Here is a 22,702-nt window from a genome sequence, read left to right on the forward strand (position 1 = left end):
TTCAGAGATATTGTTCCAGGTCGAGGTACCCTCAAGCAATAGCAGTGGACGCGCTGGTGACACCATGGGTGTTTCAGTCGGTGTATGTGTTCCCTCCGTTTCCACTCATTCCAAAGGTGCTAAAGATCATAAGAAGAACGAAGGTTCAGGCGATCCTCATTGTTCCGGACAGGCCAAGGAGGGATTGGTATCAAGATCTTCAGGAATTACTCATAAGAGATCCCTGGCCTCTTCCTCTACGAGAGGATCTGTTACAGCAGGGGCCGTGCGTATATCACGACTTACCGCGGCTATGTTTGACGGCTTGGCGGTTGAACGCCGGATCCTAGCCCGAAAGGGTATTCCCAGTGAAGTCATTCCCACTCTTCTTCAGGCTAGAAAAGGAGTAATGTCTAAACATTATCACCGTATTTGGAGAAAATATGTGTCTTGGTGTGAATCCAAGAAGGCTCCTACGGAAGAATTTCAGCTAGGGCGTTTTCTCCATTTCTTGCAAGCAGGTGGGGATGCGGGCCTAAAGTTAGGCTTGATTAAAGTACAAATTTCGGCCTTATCGGTTTTCTTTCAAAAACAATTGGCCTCCCTTCCAGAAGTTCAGACTTTCGTGAAAGGTGTTTTGCACATCCAACCTCCATTTGTGCCCCCAGTGGCACCATGGGATCTTAACGTGGTGTTGCATTTCCTTCAATCACATTGGTTTGAACCTTTACAGAAGGTGGAGTTGAAATTTCTCACTTGGAAAGTGGTCATGCGACTGGCCTTAGCATCCGCAAGGAGGGTGTCGGAGTTAGCGGCTTTGTCTCACAAGAGCCCTTATTTAATCTTCCATGAAGATAGAGCAGAGTTGAGGACTCGTCAACAATTTCTGCCGAAGGTGGTTTCATCGTTCCACATGAACCAGCCTATTGTGGTACCGGTGGCTACTGACGCCTTCGCGGAGTCAAAATCTCTTGACGTTGTCAGGGCCTTAAAGATTTATGTCACCAGAACGGCTCAACTTAAGAAAGCGGAAGCTTGTCCTGTATGCTGCCAACAAGATTGGGACGCCTGCTTCCAAGCAGACTATTGCGCGCTGGATCTGTAATACGATTCAGCATGCTCATTCTACAGCTGGATTGCCATTACCGAAATCAGTGAAGGCCCACTCTGCCAGAAAGGTGGGCTCATCCTGGGCGGCTGCCCGGGTGGTCTCGGCATTACAACTTTGCCGAGCAGCTACTTGGTCGGGTTCAAACACTTTTGCGAAATTTTACAAGTTTGATCCCTGGCTGATGAGGACCTCATGTTTGGTCAATCGGTGCTGCAGAGTCATCCGCACTCTCCCGCCCGTTCTGGAGCTTTGGTATAAACCCCATGGTTCTTATGATGTCCCCAGCATCCTCTAGGACGTATGAGAAAATAGGATTTTAATACCTACCGGTAAATCCTTTTCCCTTAGTCCGTAGAGGATGCTGGGCGCCCGTCCCAGTGCGAACGCTATCTGCAGTTATTAGTTATGTTTACACACGGGTTGTGTCATGTTATAGTCGGCCTGTTGCTGACGTTGTTCATGCCGTTGACTGGAGTTCTGTTAAATGCCATGTTGTATGGCGTGTTTGGTGGTGTGAGCTGGTATGTATCTCACCTTAGTTTAACAATAAATCCTTTTCCTCTAAATGTCCGTCTCCCTGGGCACAGTAACTATAACTGGAGTCTGGAGGAGGGGCATAGAGGGAGGAGCCAGTTCACACCCCTTTCAAAGTCTTAAAGTGCCCATGTCTCCTGCGGATCCCGTCTCCAGCATCCTCTACGGACTAAGAGAAAAGGATGTACCGGTAGGTATTAAAATCCTATTTTTCTATACATTATTATATGCAGCAGGAGGGGGAGGGGCCACAATTATGCAAACCGCATCATTAATTCCCCCCCCTCCCCCTCCATCCCAGGATCCTGCCCGCTTCACTATGAAGCCGGAAGGATGTGGGAAACCTGCCTACTCCTCTGGGGATGCGGGGGACTACCTGAAGATCATGAGTCTCCCACAACTTCCAGGAGAGTAGGCAGGTATGGTGTAGCAGTGTTTGTAATGTTAGTCCTACATTCCTCTACTATATTTGCATGCATGACTCTATAACACATGGACTTATTCTATGCCAATATGCACACTGGGGGTCATTCCGAGATGATCGTAGCTGTGCTAAATTTAGCACAGCTACGATCATGTCATCATTCACACTGACATGCGGGGGCACGTCCAGCACAGGGCTAGTCCGCCCCGCATGTCAGTGCTGGCCTCCCACCCGCAGAAGTGCAAAGGCATCACACAGCGGCGATGCCTTTGCACTTCAAGAGTAGCTCCCGACCAGCGCAGCTTTAGCGTGCTGGCCGGGAGCTACTCATCGCTTCCCGGCCCGCAGCGGCTGTGTGTGACATCACGCAGCCGCTGCGGCCCGCCCCCCATTCGGTCTGGCCACGCCTGCGTTGGCCGGACTGCGCTCACGAAACGGCAGCCAAACGCCGCCGTTCCGCACCCCCCGCCCAGCGACTGCCTCTGCCTGTCAATCAGGCAAAGGCGATTGTAGCGGCCCGACGGCCCTCACAGTTCTTACCCGATCGCACCGCTGAGATAAACTGCAGCGTGCGATCGGGTCAGAATACCCCCATTGAGTACACATAATGTTATCAGCATAGGTGTGCGCAGGGGGGGTGCCTGGTGCGCACAGGTACCCCCTAATATTTGGCATCCCGATCTCACATGCCTGATGCAGCGATCACCGAACAGGCTGATTACTGTCCCCTCTGCGCTGCACCCTGTCAGGAATGCATTACTGACCGGACGCCTGGGTTAATCAAGGGTGCCACTGCCACGGCTTTCAAACTCCCGGCTCCACCTCCATGTACAAAAACAGCGTGATGTGATGTGATTACATCATGCTGCTCGCACGCCCACCCGCCACATGCCCACCTCTCTCCTTCTATGCTATGCCGACGCCAGCCACTGATGAGGATCAGCATGCAGCCAGCGTTCCTCTTAGGAAGACAAATTCAATACTGGCAGGCGGTCGGCAGCAACATTGACACATCACTCGTTTTTCCAGCAGCAGCAGTACTAGTCTGCAGCTTGCAGGGGAAAGAGAGGGGGAGCCAGACCAGGCTGTGGAGGAGCAGTGTAATTGCAGTGAGTGCCATCAGGGGTGTTTGCTTGGTGCACACCACAACATCTGACAATGTATCTGCTTTATTAGGATTGGTACAAGGGTGGATATTTTATATTGCGTTGACCGTCAATAGATGGTGCTAGACACGCCCTAAAGGCGGTGCTAGACACACCCCTCCGACGGTGCACCCCCTAATAAAATGTGCTGCGCACGCCTATGGTTATCAGACATGTTGATTTTGTAAGTGTCCCCAAACCATCTTCTGGGTGTGCATGGAAAGCTGATACAAGTCTATGGAATTGAATCCAGCACCTGATTGGTCAGGTGGGGTCTACAATACATACACTGAGCTTTCCAGGGAGGGAAACTACAAGGCAAGTAATAGTTTGCATCACTGAAGACTCGCCCTCCAAAGCCCAACTAAAAAAATTAGACAGCTTAGACCATTTATATAATAGATATTTTGATCTACTATTTAAGCATACTGTATATCAGCTTTTATCAGTTATTTAGTAAGAGATAATATCCTGCACCTTGTATTATTTTACTAAATAGACCCCATGGTCTAGGCCAGCGTATGTCATGTCTGCAGTGTTATAAACCTGTATAATAAACCTCTTTCTTCTTTATGCTTTGCAGGTAGGTGCGTGGATCCCGCAGCAGCAAAAGGTGAGTCTTTTGCATTTTGAAGAGAAACTAAACTCAATATTATCCATTGCTCTACTAAATGGGCCTCATTCTGAGTTGTGCGCAATGCCGATAGTCACACAAAGGGACGATGTTTTTCAACTGTGCATGTGCCTAAGTAGTTATAAAGTCTCACAGCAAATGTGTCCCTTGGGGTGTGCGCACAAAGAGGCGCAGCAGTGATTGGGACGCATGTATGCGGGTACGGAGTACCCATAAGAATTTGGCAACGGGTACGCAGTACCACCTGCCACACACTTTACCATTACCACAATTATATTGTGCCACAAAGCAACAAGACCATGGTGTCTGGCAGCATGATGGCTCCTCCCACTTTGTCAGGGTTACTGGGAGTGCGACAGTGGCTGTATTTTCCTGTTGTTATAATGGAGGCATTACTATATATTGTTATTAACCACTTAACTGACTATTTATTTCGCCGAAAACTGCTCCGAAATTGTCGTGGTTTTTTTATGAGTGAATTAGGTGAAGAACATGAATTTAACTCTATCCCAAATGATTTTAGTTAAAAAAAAAAAAAAAAAAAGGGAAAAAATATATTTTTTTTAAAAATTGCCCCCCCCCCCCCTTCAAAAATCGAAACATCGATCGGGAACACCACGACCATCGGAACATCGGGAACATAGCGGCTTTCATTTTGAAAGCCAGGACAGCCTGTAGGTGTACAGGGGGTTCTGGGGGTGGCTTGGGAGGGTTCATTTACTCTCCCCAGCGGCTGCCATTGTCTGCAGCTGCTGGAGGAAGGGGGGGGCAGTGATCAGCAGCATGGCAGACAGAGGGGGAGAGTGCAGGGAGGCAGAGGGACCTTCCGGTCCCCCTGACAGCAGCAGCGGAGGGAAGTGTCTCTTCCCTGCCACTGCTATCACTCTCTATCTGACTGCTCACATCCGGTGTGACCAGGTCAGATAGAGCACTTGCAGGCATGGTCGCATCTGATGCGACCATGCCAGGCAAGTGGTTAAATTGGGGGCATTACTATATATTTCTATTATACTGGAGGTATCACTATATATTTCTATTATACTGGAGGCATTACTATATATTTTTAGCCTTGCCTCCAGATAAAAAAAAAAGGGGGGCTGTTGTGTGGCCACGCTGCTAGTGTCATGTGGCCACTCCCACTAGCAGCATGTGGTCACGCCCTCTCACAACACATGACGACGCCCATTTTTTGGCACTCAGTACCACTAAGAAAATATTTGTACTTGCACCACTGTGCTGCAGATGAAGTTTGCGTACACACAGAAGCAGCTATATGTGGCCCTCAGAGGTCCTTCCCCCATACTACTCTCCTGTCCTTCTTCCTCAACTCCTAACAAATGTCTTATCTGTAGTATGACTATACATTTTGCAGTGTCACAGATACTTTTATGCTCCCCCAGGTCTAAAAACACATAGGGGCAGATGTAATAAGCTTTGGAGAGAGAAAGAGAGGTGAGAGATAAACTACCAACCAGAAGAAGTTTAAGGGAGGAGAGGACCCATGTGCAGGCTCCTCTCTCTGGGCCCCTCCCTCTCAGGTCACCATAGACTCTGCGCATGTACTGTTCTGTACCATATGCCATCTTGCATGGAGTGTAAACAGGTAGGACATGCACTTACTGCCCCTGTAACCTGTCTACTTAGTAAATAATATGTATACCTAAATAAAAAAATGCCATAGTTGGAGGCTTTTTTTAATTATTCTATTAAAATTGGCTATTATCAAAGGGCTTATAACCAATCAATGAAAATAATAAAATTAGGCAAGGGGGACGGCCATTACTGTTGTGCCTAGGGGCGCCTTTACCTCTAAATTCGCCTGTGGCAGTTAGAATCTGATTGACTGGTACTTTATACAGTAGTTGGTATACAGATGTCGGACATGCTGGCATGCATGACACCCTAACACACTTTCTTTAAATTGAATAGAAAGAAGTACATGGTCGTAACTAGATCTGATCCTTACACTTTGAGGGGGGTTTCAGAAAGTTAATTATGTGAAATGTAAATTAATGTGGGTGCATCAGGAGTCTTAAAAATGTGGGACTATAACAATATCAGCATATGGGGGAGGGGTGCAATCCAGTTAGTCACAAACTGCTTCCAACGTGAACAATTGCGTATGTATGCTGTACTTAACATACCGCCGGACTCACAGATTATTTGTTTGCAGTCCCATTGGGCTATGAGCAAAAAATGTGTAAGCCCGTTTACACGCCATCACAACAGCAACTTTTTTGGGGAGAAAGATGAAAACTTGGAGAGAGATACAATTCCAGCCAACCAGCTTCTAACCATCATTTTTCTAGCACAACCTGTACAATGATAGTCAGAAGCTGATTGGTTGGTGCTTTGTCTCACTCCACATTATTTTCCTCCCAAAATATGATAAATCTCCCGCACTGTATCTTCCCATTAACCTGATGTGGGTGGGACTGTACCATTTCCTAACGGCTAATCTTGGTAGGCACCAGAAAGATATGACACTCATTGATAAGGGCAAGAAACTGCCCTTTCCGCACCTCTTTCAGTATTCTGTATTTGTAAAATATGTTTTTACAGATAATATAATCCAGTCCCTGAGACAAGGAAAGTGTAGAGGGTTAACAGTGGGGTACTAATAGCACAGTGATTATCAGCAGGTTACATACCCAGCACAGCTGTAACTAAGCAAAGTTCAAGAGGACAGATTGCAAGGTTTGCAAAGTCAAGTTCATAAAACATCTGGCATACCAGAGTCAAAGGAATACACAGTAGGAGAGGAATATATGGAATGGGAAATATAATTATAACAAAAGCCAGCGTGATCCATGCAGTACGTACAGTATTCCCATATTTTCCCACAGACAGACACTTTTGTATATACTGCATGTACTCACACCATGGGAGTCATTCCGAGTTGATCGCACCAAGCAACTTTTTGCTGCTGGTACGATCAACTAATCCCCGCCTATGGGGGAGTGTATTTTAGCATAGTAGGGCTGCGAACGCTTGTGCAGCCCTGCAATGCTAAAAAAGTTTCACTCAAAACAAGACCAGCCCTGGACATACTTACCCTGTGCGACGGATCCAACGATGATGGGGCCGGCTTTGACGTCACATCTCCGCCCTCCGTTCGCCTGGACACGCCTGCGGTTTACTTACCACTCCCCGAAAATGGCAGCAAACGGTAAGTTGACGCCCCGGAACGTCCTCTTGCTGTCCATCTTCTTGCGGTCACCACTGCGATTGCTTTCTTCTCTGTCAGCGTCGTTGGCCAGTGACCTCTGTCGCTGGGCAACAATGCACGTGTGCAATTCGCACGCCGCGCATGTGCATTCCAGACTCGTTCGCACCATAGCGAAGAACTGCTGCGTGCAAACGGGTCGGAATGACCCCCCATTTCCATTGGTCACATTCCTCCAATGCAACCTATCAGCTTGGGGCCTGTTGAGGGCTGGCACTACAACTAGGTGTACCTAGGAGATTGTTCTGGACCAAGGGAATTGGGCCCTATAATTAAAATTTCTTATCTCCACAATAACAGGACCCTGTCACTGCAATGTGTAAGAATAAAAGGGATTGCTACTGTGCATGTACGGTTATCAGACCATACATGCCATCTGATAATGCTTTACATTCTGGATATGGCAATGTAGCAGCCCCTGTAGAAATCTATAGTGGCTGCATTTGAGATCGGAATAGCACTTGCTATTGACATGGTGGCACAACCATAGGTATGATCACGGTGTGTGCAGTGAGGCAGCCTTAATGTCTATCTACAGCACCTCCTCCCTGCATCTCAGATGGCTCACAGGGAAGAGGCAGCCTCTTTTTGAAGCAAATATGGCGGATATGAAAATGATTTATCCAAATAGAACACTTCCTCATCGTCATATTGGCTTCAAAACTAGGCTGGCTCTTCCCCGAGAGCTGACTGAGATGTTGGGGAGCAGAAAGTCTTATGTCCTGAAAGGGGCTTATAAAATCTACATCCTGGGGGTTGTATTGTTGCTCACTCATTGTCACAAGCTAGTGCATGCTGATTCGTACCTGTAAAGCTGCCAGATACTGCACTGCCATAATTGTAATGGGTTGGGGGTATGGTGTTGGCTATAGTTTCTTAGCAAAGAAGGCATCAGACCCCCCAAAAATACAAGCCAGGAAGTGATGCATTGAGGCATGTTGAGGTCAAGATGGTGCCTGGTGGGGGGCTTTCAGGGATTTAGAGTGGCACTGATGCGAGTAAAGTAGTGTAGATAAAAGTGAGTTATTACTCCTCTGTATGGCAGAATAATATTTTTACAGTTCTTCTGCCCAGTTTTCCTAGCTGTAGAGCATTAATCTGTAAGGGACAAAGCTTTTCAACCATTAGTATCCGGCAACCATTTTTTCTTTTTTATTGAATACTGCGGGTATGGGAAGTGGGCATAACCGCAGTAATTTGAAACTGGGGATGGGGTATGCAAATTTATTTTTGCCGGGAAAACCCCTGCACCCCATTGAATATGCCCCTCAGAGTCTAATGACTAAGAACATAAATATAGTGGTAGTAATTTTCCACGCAGCTCTCACCACACCTAAGTAGAGTAATACACAATATGAGAGCTGCTGGTACTGTATATGAAGACTATGGTGTTGGTATAAGAGTGCGCTACTGCACATACTCCAAGATGGTTCCTCCAGGGAAGCTTCATCCCCTATCCAAGATGGCTGCTGTAGAGTATACTGCCCATTTTGTTAATGTGTAGAGTGACATAGTTGGAGATGGACTCCCCGCTCATCTCCAGAGAGATCTTCCATTACCTGCCTTTTACTGCTGTTCCAGCATCCTGCCACCGCTACTCGCACCTTGTGTACAGACCTTGCCTGGTGACCTACAGTACTACAACCCAGCTCCACTACAAGCTCTGCTTCATGGCTTAACCGGTGTAACCACAGAGAGTATGGCTGTATATACTATTCTCAATAAACCACACTACTGGTTAAGCCACCGGATTGCTAATTGGGTCAATACATTTTGCTGGCGTGGACATACCTCTGCCATACCTCCACGTGTACACACATATTTCCATCAAATAGAACCCTTTAAAGTTGACTTAGTGCACCTTTTACTACTGTAGCTAAAATATCCCCAGCACTCCTGGACAGGTTCCAGGTTGAAACAGATGGAAGTGAGCTCCAGTTTTGGAGGAATACTGCAATGGAATGTCCATAAATACATGTCCACACATGCATACTGATACCACTACCACTAGAATCTAACAAAGCAATGTTTCTGTGCTGCAGCAAAGAACGGAATTAGGTACAAGTATTCTTATATTCAGATCTAATTTTCTATATGTAATAATTACAGTATACGTGATAGAAAATCAGCACGTTCTGATACAGTGTAGTATTGTTTCCATCCTGCTGTCTACTGCACTGTTAGCTATGTCCATTTTTAGCCAGCTACTTATTTCTTATACTGTATGTATTTTGGCTCCTGGCAGAAGTTAATAAATGTTGCCATTGGTAACTAACCTGGGTTTATCTGTCAGCTCAAGTTTCTATCCAGCAAAAGATAAAGCTGCATTTCTTCCTTTTTCCAGTGCTGTGAAACAGAAATCTGATGATACCCAAACCTGTGATTTTTTTTTGTGTGGTCCTCATGTAATAAATTGTGATCATCTCCCCCTCTATCCTCCTGCGTAGTGACACTTTAGCTTGCTGGTAAGCAGGATTATCTACTTTCCTGGGCCAGCTTTTCCTATACTTCCAGGTTTATGATCCGGGGATTAAAATGCACATGTGCGGCCATCGGCCAGAGAATGCACAAGCGGCAAATAATGGAGAATTTTGCAAAAAGTAACGCATAGGTTTCTATAGCCAATACCATCTATTGATGTCTTTCTCTATCAAGCCCAAGTTCCGGAAAAGTTGCAATCTCTCCAATATCTGCTGTGGACACTTTCCATACATACTGGGAATCTATATATTATGTGTAAACCTTCAAAAACAGCATTTTAGGAAGGATTTGCTGCATTTTTTCTTTTGATACGTCCTGCTCTTTGTTTGTCCATTTTCAGTGGAATATTTTTTTTTTTTCTGGGATCAACAAATGAACAAATAACAGAATATCTGGGATCATTGATGAATGGGTGGCGGAAAGCATAACTCCTGCTAAAACAAATGTTTACATATTAAAATTGCGGAAGTCAAACAGATTTGTCCAAATTCAAGCCTGATAGTATGTACGCAGAGCGCATGGCACATAAGTATATCTCTGCACATACAAGAAGGTGGCATGTGCCCAGGTTGCATTAAGGGTATGCCTAGCCCCCCCAGGCGCATGGCACTCCTAATTCAATTCCCTTACCCTAAAATTGCTACTACTCACCTTTGCCACTGCTACAGTATTGCAGAGGTTATCAACATGCGGCCCTCCCGCTGCTGTGGAACTACACATCCCAGCATGCCCTACTACAGTTTTACTACCAGGGCAGGCTAAACCTGTAGCGGGGAATGCTGGGATGTGTAGTTTCACAGATGCTATGGGACGCATATTGAATACGCTTGACATAGTGGGAGGTGTTATCCAACTCTTCATCAATGTTAATATTTTTTAATTGTGAACCTTGACTGGAATTTCAAGCATAGAGGTGCTGGCTTATCAGATTTAAAAAATATTATATAATGCATCTTTAAAAAAAAAACCACCCCATTATTTCTCTAGCATCCATAAGGGATATTGGAGAAATCTAGTACGATGGGGTATAGACGGGGTCCAAAGGAGCCAGTGCACTTTAAATTTCTTCAACTGGGTGTGCTGGCTCCTCCCCTCTATGTCCCCTCCCACAGGCACTTTAGAAAAAAGTGCCCTCAGGAGAGGATGCACATCTCTGCAGCTTCAGAAAAGTTTTCTTAATTTTCTTTTAAACTTTTATTATTTTCGGTATGCTGTCTGGGCAACAGCATACCTGCACCGTGGGAGTTAGGGGAGGGACGTTCACCGGCCTTACGAGGTGCAGAGCCGCTTCCCCGCTGCAGGACCACCGTCCTGAGGGGTTGTTCTACAGCGGACCACTGCGCCTTGGCTGTCACAGCCGCAGCACACGGCACACCCCTAACGCTGCCTGAAGGTGACATCGGTGGTGAGTACAAACCGGGGGTCCCGCTAGGAGGGTCCCCCGGTTCAAAGTGCGGCTGACCACGGGCGCGGCATACAGGACCCTCCCAGGGGGTCCAGCTAAGATTCCCCATGTAGAACTGGCACAAAAGGCTTGACTAGCACTTGTGTGATGTTTTAAGCTAACTAGGAGACTTTGCCAGTATATTAAATATATATGTAACTCTAGCGCCATTGAAGGGGGTGGAGCTACCTCAGAGCGGGACCTGAGGCGTTTTGGCACCATTCCTCTGCTTACTGCAGCCATATACAGCACACACAGCGCTTCCTGACTCCTCAGCCACGCTGGATATCTGGTACAGGGTGTAGTAAAGGGGAAGCTCCGCTTGTGTACACTATCCTGATCCTATTTAGGACTAAGATTATTAGTGTTTGCTGTATTTTAGGGAGCTGATAGCCTCACTGGGGCTGTGCCGCTCAGGGTGTGCTGGTGTCCATCTCTCTCTGTGTCTCCTCTCACATACAGTAGGGCAGGCTTTAGTTATAACTGTCTGTGTGTATGTGCATACCTCCCAACTGTCCCGATTTTCGCGGTGGGGGGGTCAGTTGGGAGGCTCTGTCAATCGCTGCTCTGCTTAGCAGAGCAGCGGTGAATAGACGCTGTGCGCATGCGCACAGCGTCTATTCAGTGGAGTCAGAGGGAGAGGGAGCATGCCAGCGGCTCACAGAGCGCTGGGCATGCCCCCTCAGTGACGAAAATGGGGGCGTGGCTCGCGATCACGGATCCTCCCGTGAAGCCACGCCCCCTTTTCATAGGCCACACCCCCTATGGTGTAGTAAAGGGGAAGCTCCGCTTGTGTACACTATCCTGATCCTATTTAGGACTAAGATTATTAGTGTTTGCTGTATTTTAGGGAGCTGATAGCCTCACTGGGGCTGTGCAGCTCAGGGTGTGCTGGTGTCCATCTCTCTCTGTGTCTCCTCTCACATACAGTAGGGCAGGCTTTAGTTATAACTGTCTGTGTGTATGTGCATACCTCCCAACTGTCCCGATTTTCGCGGTGGGGGGGTCAGTTGGGAGGCTCTGTCAATCGCTGCTCTGCTTAGCAGAGCAGCGGTGAATAGACGCTGTGCGCATGCGCACAGCGTCTATTCAGTGGAGTCAGATGGAGAGGGAGCATGCCAGCGGCTCACAGAGCGCTGGGCATGCCCCCTCAGTGACGAAAACGGGGGCGTGGATCCTCCCGCGAAGCCACGCCCCCTTTTCATAGGCCACACCTCCTTTTCGGGAGCGCGCGGCTTCACAAATCATGAAGGGGCTGGGAGCGAGGGTCCTGAGCCCCACTGCTTAGGGTCTCTTAAGACTATGATGTCTGATATGTCATCCCAGCTCGCTGCTAATGTGCAGAAAACTTAGCTACTGCAACAACCTGTTGCAGATTTAGCTGCTAGGGCAGATGCACAGCCCCACCCCCCCTCTCTCATGCAGGTCCACAGAAGCATACCTCCCAACTGTCCCGATTTTCGCGGGACAGTCCCGTTTTTTTGGGGACTGTCCCGCTGTCCCACCCACGGGCCGCAGTGTCCCGCGGTGGTGGTGGTGGTGGCAGTTGGGAGGCTCCTGTACTCGCTGCTCTACTTAGCAGTGCAGCAGTGAATAGGCACTGCGCGCATGCGCACAGCGTCTATTCAGCGCAGACAGTGGGAGAGAGGTCATGCCAGCAACTCACAGAGCGCTGAGCATGCCCCCTCAGTGATGAAAATGGGGCGTGGCTCACGACCAAGGGTCCTCCCGTGAAGCCACGCCCCCTTTTCATAGGCCACACACCATTTTCGTGAGCGTGCGCGGCTTCGCCGCACGTGTGTCCCTCTTCATAGGAGGACAAAGTTGGGAGGTATGCAGAAGAATGGTTTACCTGCACTACTATCTGATACAGATGATGATATACAGGAGGATGGGGATGACCTGGATCCCGATTCTGCTCATGCTATTGAACCCCTCATTTTGGCTATAAGGGAGGGATGTGTTAAAGCTCCCTCTAGAGGACACTGCGTCACAGCAGTCGTTTTTGTTTGTACAGAACAAGCCTAATGTCACTTTCCATGACTCTTCAGAGTTAGATGACTTATTTAAACAGGCCTGGAAATATCCAGATAAAAAATTCCAAGTGTCCAAAAAGTTTTTGCGCACTTTCCCATTTGCTCCTGAAGTTAGAAAATTTTGGGAAGAACCCCTGGGGTGGATGGCTCGGTCTCTCGTCTGTCTAAAAAGGCGGTGCTGCCTGCCTGGGCTCCTTTACCATGAAGGATCCTGGAGATAGGAAGATAGAGACTACCCTAAAGTCTATATACACAGCAGCCGGTATATCACAAAAACCGGTCATTGCGGGTTGCTGGATGACCCAATTCATACATTCATGGGCCACTACAATTCAGGGGGCCTCTCGGGAGATATGCCCTTAGCTAGTATGGTAACCCTCCTGAAGCACCCGTGTCCTCTGTGATTCACTCAAGGAAATGGGGAACATTAATGCTCTGACTTCTGCCATGGCAGTGTTGTGGTTGCGTCAGTGGATTGCGGACCAAACAAGGCTATCCGAAAGTTGGTCCAGTCCCATGTCATTGTTCCAGTACCACTACCGCAACACGGCAAGGGGTTTACTCAAACCTGTTTGAGGTACCGAAGCTGGACGGTTTGGTCAGACCCATTTTGAATATGAAATCCTTTAATCCTTATTTGAGGGTGCTCAAGTTCAAAATGGAATCCCTGCAAGCAGTGACTGCGGGCCTGGAAGAACAGGAATTTATGGTCTCCTTGGATATCAAGGACACCTCCGATTTGGCCGCCTCATCAGGCGTACTTGCTCTGCTGGAAGATTATTTCCAATTACAGTGCCCTTCGGCCTGTCTACAGCAGCGAGGGTATTCATGAAGGTGATGTCGGAGATGATGTTTCAACTCCGGGTCCAGGGAGTCAATGTGGTCCCTTATCTGGATGATCTTTTGCTAAAGGCAAGATTCAAGGAGCTTTTGTTGTTCCATATTGACCGCACCATCCATCTTCTGTCAGACCATGGGTGGATCCTCAACTTACAGAAGTCCCACCTGGAGCCAACTCAGAGGCTCCTGTTCCTAGGGATGTTGCTGGATACTGTGGCCCAGAAGGTGTTTCTACCAGAGGACAAGGCTAAAACAGATGGTCCGCATGGTGCTCTGACCTACTCCAGTGTCCATCCATCTTTGCATAAGATTGCTAGTAAAAATGGTTGCTCATACGAGGCGATCCAGCATGGGAGGTTACATGCCAGAACATTTCAATTGGATCTCCTGAACAAGTGGTCTGGATTGCATCTCCAGATGCACCGGATGATTCAGCTGTCACCTCAGGCCAGGATTTCCCTCCTGTGGTGGCTACAGTCCTCTAATCTCCTGGAAGGCCGGAGTTTCGGGATTCAGGATTGGACCCTCCTCACGACAGATGCATGTCTACGGGGTTGGGGAGCTGTCACCCAAGGGGTGCAGTTCCAGGCAGGTGGTCAGCCCACGAGGCCCTCCTTCCGATCAACATTCTGGAACTTCAGGTGAGCTACAATGCTCTGCTTCAGGCCTCTCCTCTGCTCAAAGATCACGTGATCCAGGTACAGTTGGACAACGCCACGGCAGTGGCCTATATCAATCGTCAAGGAGGGACAAAAAGCAGAGCCTGCATGCGAGAGGTGTCAAAGATACTCCTCTGGGCGGAAAGAAATGCAAGAGCAATGTCTGCAATCTTCATTCCGGTGCGGACAACTTTGAGGCGGACTTCCTGAATAGTCACGATCTCCACCCGGGTGAGTGGGGGCTCTACCATGTGGTGTTTCAGCAGATCATCGACCGGTGGGGTTGCCCACAAATAGACATGGTGGCTTCTCGTCTCAACAAGAAACTTCACTGGTATTGCTCATGGACCAGGGACCCTCAGGCGAGGACAGTGGACGCACTGGCGTCGCCTTGGCCATACCAGCTGGTCTACCTGTTTCCTCCGATTCCTCCCAAGGGTGCTAAAGCGAATCAGGAATCAAGGTGTGCAGGCAATTCTGATTGCCCCGGATTGGCCTCGGAGGGCGTGGTACTCGGATCTTCTGGACATGTCCGTCAAAGACCCTTGGCCTCTACCACTAAGAACAGATCTTCAACAAGGACCATTCATCTACCCAGACTTACGGCGACTTCGTTTGACGGCATGGAGGTTGAGCGGAACATCCTAGCTCACAAGGGCCTTTCCAAGAAGGTTATTGCTACCATGGTTCAGGCCAGAAAAGCTGTGACGTCAAAACACTATCATCATATCTGGAGGAGATATGTCTCTTGGTGCGAGGAACGCACATATCCGCCTGCAGTGTTTCACTTGGGATATTTCCTACATTTCCTGCAGGCTGGTGTGGATAAGGGCTTACGTCTGGGTTCCATTAAGGTCCAGATTTCAGCACTCTCCATTTTCTTCCAGAACAAATTGGCAATGTTGCCTGAAGTTCAGAAATTCTTGCAAGGGGTACTCCACACACAACCACCTTTTGTGCCACCTACGGCACCCCGGGATTTGGATGTAGTGTTGGCATTTCTACAGTCCTCCTGGTTTGAACCTCTGATGATGGTAGAAGATAAGTACCTCACATGGAAGACGGTGATGTTACTGGCCCTGGCTTCTGCTCGACGTGTTTCAGAATTGGGAGCCTTATCGTGTAAAAGTCCGTACTTGGGGGGTCATTCCGACCTGTTCGCACGCAGCGGTCGCAATGCGCGTGCGCGACGTTGCCCGGCGTTACATCGCGTCTAACGAAGGAAGCGGTCGCAGAGCGGACCGCAAAGAAGATTGACAGAAAGAAGGCTTACCTGGGCGGATCCGGAGCGTTGGAGACGGTTTTACTGAAGTGGTGAAGAAAACACAGGCGTGTCCAGCAGAACGGAGGGCGGATGTCTGACGTCAAAGCCGGCCCCAGCATCGCAGAGAACGTTGCACAGGGTAAGTAGGTATAGGGCTTGTCTACTTCTGCTTTACATTTTTTTAGCTTAGCATGGCTGCACAAGCGATCGCAGCCCTGCTAAGCTAAAATACACTCCCCCATAGGCGTGTACTAGTTGATCGCAGCAGCAAAAAGTTGCTGGCTGCGATCAACTCGGAATGACCACCTTGGTCTTTTACGAGGATAGAAGTTCTACAAATTTGATACCCTGGCCAAAGAGGATACCCAGTTTGGGCAGGCGGTGCTGCAGCAGTCTCCGCACATTCCCGCCCGTACTGGAAGCTTTGGGACGTCCCCATCATATTAGATTCCCCCAATATCCCTTATGGATTCTAGAGAAAATGGGATTTTAATACCTACTGGTAAATCCTTTTCTCGTAGTCCGTAAGGGATATTGGGGGTAATTCCAAGTTTATCGCAGCAGTATATTTTTTTAGCAGTTGGGCAAAACCATGTGCACTGCAGGGGGGGCAGATATAACATTTGCAGAGAGAGTTAGATTTGGGTGGGTTATAAACATCCTAGTGATATTTGGTGGACCCCCTCATTCGAAGTAAAGCATTCGTTACCCCTACTAACAAGAAATAAAGACACGGAGACTTGAATTTGGCAGAAAAATTGCTAGCTATTTATTTGACCCTAACCATCGCAAACCTGTAAATGAAAACTTAGTTAAGATACCGATTCAGCCGGTATATGGTGGCAGAAAAAAGAACGGCTCTATTAAACTAACGCTAACCTTAAAAAGCTAAAATTCGAAACCATCCTATTTTAACTACAAACTATCAAAATCGGTAATAGGTGACAACTCAACCCCCACAGTGACTACCCACCCTGATGGGTGCCCTGCCGCTGCCTCCCGGACGGGTGGTCGAGCGGCCAATAAGTCAATGGAGGTGAGTGCACCTAAACCACACCAAACTGTAAATCACTACAGCTTACCATACAACAACAAACTGCCGTTCTTTTCCGCCAACAGCGAAAGACTCCTTTCCAGAGTCTTCGCACCGCCACCATAACCTCACCCTAACTCCTGCAACACTAGGAACAGATCCTCCAGGAAAAACATCATCCCCTCATTGGATAGATGCACACCATCAGGCCGAAAAAGGTGACTGTCTCGGAACCGAATCCTAGGGTGGCGAACTACTTTGCCTCCGTGGGCCAGCACCCACTTCGCCACCGCCCCATTCACCTTCTTTCTGGCCTCATCGATCAGGCGACCATCCGCCACACCTCGCCAACTCAACCTTGGCACCATCAAGGAGAAGACCAATACACAATTGGTCCATGCTGCGGCCACACTTGCCAGATCCTGTATCATGGCCCACCGCAACCCCAAAGATGTCCTCTTCCCCAGGTCGTTGCCACCTAGATGGACAACCAGCACCCTAGGGACTCCATGCTTGCTGGCCTGACTGACTAGTCTACACCTCAGGTCTTTCCACATCATCCCTCGCCAACCAAGCCAACGAACTCCTTGAGCCCTAGGAAACATTTGAGCCCCATCCGAGGCCAGAAACTTGGCGGCCCAATACACATAAGAGTGGCCAACCACCCAAATAGCCAAGTCATCTTCAAACCAACCTGAAGAGGAGGAAAAGGGGGTAGAATTGGTTACTAATTATCTATACCAGTGTTTATTAAATGTATTAACCTGAAGGATCTGCCAAAAAGAAAAAAATTAGTTTTAGTTTATTGCAGAAGTCACGGCCTAGCCGATCTGCACAAGCTTCTAGCCAATTTGAAGCGAACATAAACACACAAATGGGAAAATTTAAATTAAAATAAGAAATTAAACGGGTGGGGGGGGGGAGGGGGGGTATAAAATGGAAAAAACATGTAAGAACTCAGCTGGAGGTGAAAGCGTAAAACCTGCTGAGGGACTTAGATTAGAACTGATCAGCCGAATTGTGGATTAGAATTCAGTCCGTCAAGTCAGGCAAAAATCGCAAAAGAACTCCAGACCCCCGTTGCCGGCTCATGCCAGCAGCGGCGAGTGGCTAATCCCTGAGTAGGATAAAAACGGGAAAACAAACAAACGCACAACACAAGAACTTACTGAACTGTAACAACATGATTAAACAAAAACCACGCGCAAGCCAACATCTCATGCGACGGGACGAATAGAACGTCTGTAACTTGACGACTTCCATCGCCCCACCGCCTGGATCTCAGCCATGGAAAATCCCGCCGACGCAGCCGACGTCGCAGTCCCGATGCGGAAAGAATGTGTCCCGAAAGCAGCGGGTGGAAGGCCCAAGCTCGCCAGACAACGACCCAGCATCCAACGAAATTGATATTTCGTCACCGGCAGCCCGTCATAATGCAGCAGCCATGACCCCCTCCTGTCGGGCCGTACTGCCTCATATTGCACTGCCAATCTTACTGGGCAAATGCTCTCCTCAAGTGCCGGAACCAAGGTGACCCATCGACCTCTCCCCACTTGGTCCGTCTTAGAGTGCCGCAATCTGCAAAGCAAGGACCTCTCACCCACCACCACGTCCCCGACAAGCATGCGCGAATCTGCTCGCTTAGAAGGCGCTACCAATTCCGAAACCCTAAAGGCCCCGTGGTAAGCCATGGAGAACGCCAAACTAAACAACAGCGACTCAAACATGGACGACGCGATACCTCCAACTGCCCTGATGACAGCCGGCAGCAAAGCCGCATCAATGGGCCGCCTCTTGTCAGGCGGCGTCGGCGCTACGCGCGCCCATCCTTTCATCGCCTTCAGCAGAATCCCGCTTTTTGTCACGTCAGGGACACCCTTGATTTTGCTGAAAAACGAAATACCAGTCAAGTACCGGGATACCACCGCTCTGGACCTACCCTAAACATACAGCTGCCAAATAAAAGAAAGCATCATCCGATGCCCGCTCTTACCTTGCTGATTTCGTCCTCGAACAAACTCCTCCCACTCGCTCCAAGCTTGTCCGTAAGCCTTCAGCGTGGTTGGCGCGACTGACCGCAACGCTAGACCTTCCAGTCCGGCCCGATCACCTGCCAGACAATAAAAACCATGCTCGTCGGCCTCGGGTGCCAACAACCAAAACCTTTCCCACTGCCCTCGTGATAATGCGTCGGCAATTCCGTTCTCCAGACCAGGCACATGTTGCGCACGGAACCACAGGTTCCTACGTAGGCACGTCACTAGCAACTGTCCCAGCACCCGCAGAACCACCAGCGACTTCGCCCTCTGGTTATTTATCGCGTGCACCACGCCCAGATTGTCACATCTAAACAAGATGCTGCGATGAGCCAGCCGATCGCCCCAGACCTCTAGCGCCACCATAATGGGGAAAAGCTCAAGAAGCAAAAGGTCCTTAGTTAAACCCTCGCGATGCCATTCCGCCGGCCATGAAGCCGCGCACCAAGATCCCTCCAGATAGCAACCGAATCCAGAGGCACCCGCTGCATCGGTGAACAGCTGCAACCTAGCGCTGGCGACCGTTGAGGCCTGCCATATACACACCCCTTTGAAGTCCTCCAGGAACGAGGCCCATACGGCCAAATCCCTCTTAATCTCTGAGGACAGACGCACGAAATGGTGTGGTCTGGCACACCCCGCAGTCGCCCTTTCTAGCTTCCGGCAAAAAACCCTGCCCATCGGTATTACCCGACAAGCAAAGTTCAACATGCCCAGCAAGGACTGCGCCTGCCGCAGCGTGACTTTACGCGACCCCTCGAACCGGCAAATAGCGTCGCGGAGCTTCACCACCTTGTCCCGAGGCAGTCGACACGATCCCGCCACCGTGTCAATCTCAATCCCCAAAAATGACAAACAGGAGGCCGGTCCCTCTGTTTTATCCTCGGCCACGGGAACGCCGAAGTGGAAAAACAGAGCTCGGATGCTGAACAGCAAGTCGCCGCACCGTGATGAATTTGCCGGACCCGCACACAGGAAGTCATCGAGGTAATGGGCGACCCCGTGACCCCCTGACGAAGCCTCCACGCACCAATGTAGAAACGTGCTAAACCGTTCGAAAAACAAGCATGAAACGGAACATCCCATCGGCAAACATTTGTCGATGAAATACTCCGCTCCTATCCGAAAACCCATAAAACAGAATGAGTCCGGATGTAACGGCAGCAACCGAAAAGCGGACTCAACATCAATCTTAGCCATGAGGGCCCCAGTCCCGTAACTGCGGACCATCTCCAACGCCTTGTCAAACGACTGATACACCACCGAGCAATGCGCCGGCGGTATTGCGTCATTGACCGACGCCCCCGACGGGTAAGAAAGATGCTGAATAAGCCTAAAAGCGCCTGGAGTCTTCTTGGGAACCACCCCCACTGGGGAGATGACCAAGCCTTCCACCGGGGGTGAGGTAAACGGTCCCTCCATCCTGCCCAACCTGACCTCTTTATCCACCTTCTCCTGCAGCACCAGCGGCAAGGCTCGGGCAGACTGGAGGTTCCGCTGGGCCCTAACCGACACCTCGCTCGCAACAGGCAAACGAAAACCAAAACGAAAACCTGAAAACAAAAATAACGCGTCGGCCCTATTTGGATACCAATCCAACCACTTGCCCATCGTATCCAAATTAATTGGCATTGGCGCTCTGCGGAGCGCTCCCGCTCGCGGCCGATCTTGGGTAAGTTTGCTTACCCCGGGTACCTTGACGACTACCTATGAAGCAGGAGGAGGCCGGGTGGGAACCGCCACATTGCAAGCATGCATGTCGAAAACGACACTGCTTGCCAAAGGAACATGCCGCGTTGTTAAATGCGAAGCATTTTCCTTTTGCGGCGGCCTGTCCCCCTGTACGGACGGCCAACCTACCTGGCTTGGCCGACCCGCCGTCCACGCCGGGCCCTTGGGCGGACGACCCTGCGCGGTGCCCGTCCGCCCCCGCGTTCCGGGGCTCCTTACCCTGTTGCAAAGCCCGAGTGACCTTGAGCCAGACTTCTACGTCCTTGAACACAAAGTTCATCACCTGTAACCTGTCCTGCTTCTCCCGGAACTCTTCGTCATACCTACGCCATTCAGTGCCCGACGATGTGCGTTGCATATCATGTACGAGATGCAGGTATCGAATGATATTCATGTGCTCGTCCGGCCTATCTTCTAGGTAACAAGCCGCGAAGACCCAAAAACCGGCCAGCCAGTTGTCGAAGGTACGGAAGGCCTCGGCCCCGATGCCCTTCTTCGCGTCCTTTGTCAAGACGAACACATCGACGTAGTCCCCCCTGCGAATCTTCCTACGGCAGCTGTCCCTCAGCCCCCGCATCACGGCAGTGTACTCGCAGCGGACTACCCCGGGCAGGTCGCGTCGCTTCTTGGCCCTGCGAGCGTCCTCGCTAAGCCGCCTACGCCTCTTACGCCTCTCCTGCTGCCCCGCCGCCCTCTTGGCGAATTTCGTCGCGCGTTTCTTCGCCCTAGTCGTACTACTGACTTCGGACGCTTGCGACGACAGAGAAGAAGAAGAGGAAAAGGAAGAGCTGTGGGAACTTGAGCGCGTGCAAGAGCCCGACCCCGACTGCTCCACCTCACCTGATGCCGTCGACTGCTCAGACCCGGAATCCTCTGGCGTGGCGAAACAGACATCCTCATCTTCTGTCCCCGTCATCTCCACGTCTCCGCGCTCACCTGCAGAAGAAAGAGGAGCAGAGGACCCAGACAGCAGTCGCGGCGCGCGCCTAGCACCCCGGGGGGAAGGCGTTCCCTCTAAACGCCCCCAATCGTTCCGCCCGGGCTGCTGATGGAGTTGCGACGCGGCCACTCCTAGCTCCCGGCAGGCGCGAGCAACCCGCTGTGCTGCCGACATTGCTCGCATCCCGGAACCGCCAGCCGCCGCCGGCGCGCCGGAACTGTTTGCCAGCTCCGGGGCCGCGGCCAGCGGCCCCAGCGCCGCCACCACCGTGGCCAGGGCCGACGCCAGAGTTCCGGGAGGGTCAGGACCACCCCAAAACGCGGCGCCGTCCCCCGCGGGTTCCCGCGCCGATCCGCCCGGCGCCCAAAAGGTGCCACACGGGGCCCCGCTGTCCGGCGCCCAGATCGGCCCGGCGGGGAACCGCCAGCGCCCCTGAGATCCCGCGGCTCGGTCTCCCACCATCACTTCTCTCCTCCTGCCCCTGCACTTCGGGGCCAGCGCCGCCATGACTCCCCTCCTCCCTGCGGGCACCCACCCCCTGCAGGCCGGAGCTACCTCCGCCTACTGGGAGGGCCCCGCGTCGAGAGTGCTCTCTTGTATGCGCATCCCCGCTGTCACTTAAATGCTCCCTGCTTCTCCCCCCCCCCCCCCTCGCCGGGCTCCGGCTGTAGGGGAGAGGGCTGGGGAGACGTCTGAGGCGCGCGCGTCCCACTGCTTCCCGCCCTCGACCACCCGGCCGAAACTCCTTGATCTACTGCCGGGCGAGGCCCCGCGACGGGCCTTGCTCGGTCAACCACCGCCTCCCGCCCGGCTTCCCCCCCCCCCCCCCCCTGCCTGGCACCTCCACTCGGCCTCGGCAAGGGGGGAGTATTCGGAGCCGAGTGCGTCTCCACGGACGGGCGCCCGCGGGCACCCGACACGGATGTTTCCTCCGCTGCGCTCGGAGGTGAGGGCTGCTGCCCTACCACCTCCGGGCGACCTGACAGGACCTCTGGCCTACCCTGCCGCCCGCGCCCGGCCGGCAAAGCCGCCCTGGCCTCAAGCGGCAAGGCTGACTGGGTCCGCCGGCCCGAGTATCTTTCCAAGCCTGTGGAGGCCCCAGGGGACGGGGCCCCGTCCCCCAGGCCAGCCACCTCGTCCACGGGTCCAGCCCCACCGCCAGACACGCGGTACCGAGCTGGGGTC

General features: G+C 50.8%; 1 protein-coding gene across 1 annotated transcript in view; it reads left to right on the top strand.

Moving 5' to 3' along the window:
• The window catches only part of CPZ (carboxypeptidase Z), a 159,992-nt gene that overhangs the window by 33,814 nt on the left and 103,476 nt on the right, over positions 1 to 22,702 (top strand). The window contains exon 2 of the mRNA XM_063924203.1: positions 3,777 to 3,806. Coding sequence (XP_063780273.1) covers positions 3,777 to 3,806 — 30 coding nt within the window. The remainder of the gene's footprint in view (positions 1 to 3,776; positions 3,807 to 22,702) is intronic.

The sequence above is a fragment of the Pseudophryne corroboree genome, chromosome 1 (assembly GCF_028390025.1).
Source record: "Pseudophryne corroboree isolate aPseCor3 chromosome 1, aPseCor3.hap2, whole genome shotgun sequence".
NCBI lineage: Eukaryota > Metazoa > Chordata > Amphibia > Anura > Myobatrachidae > Pseudophryne > Pseudophryne corroboree.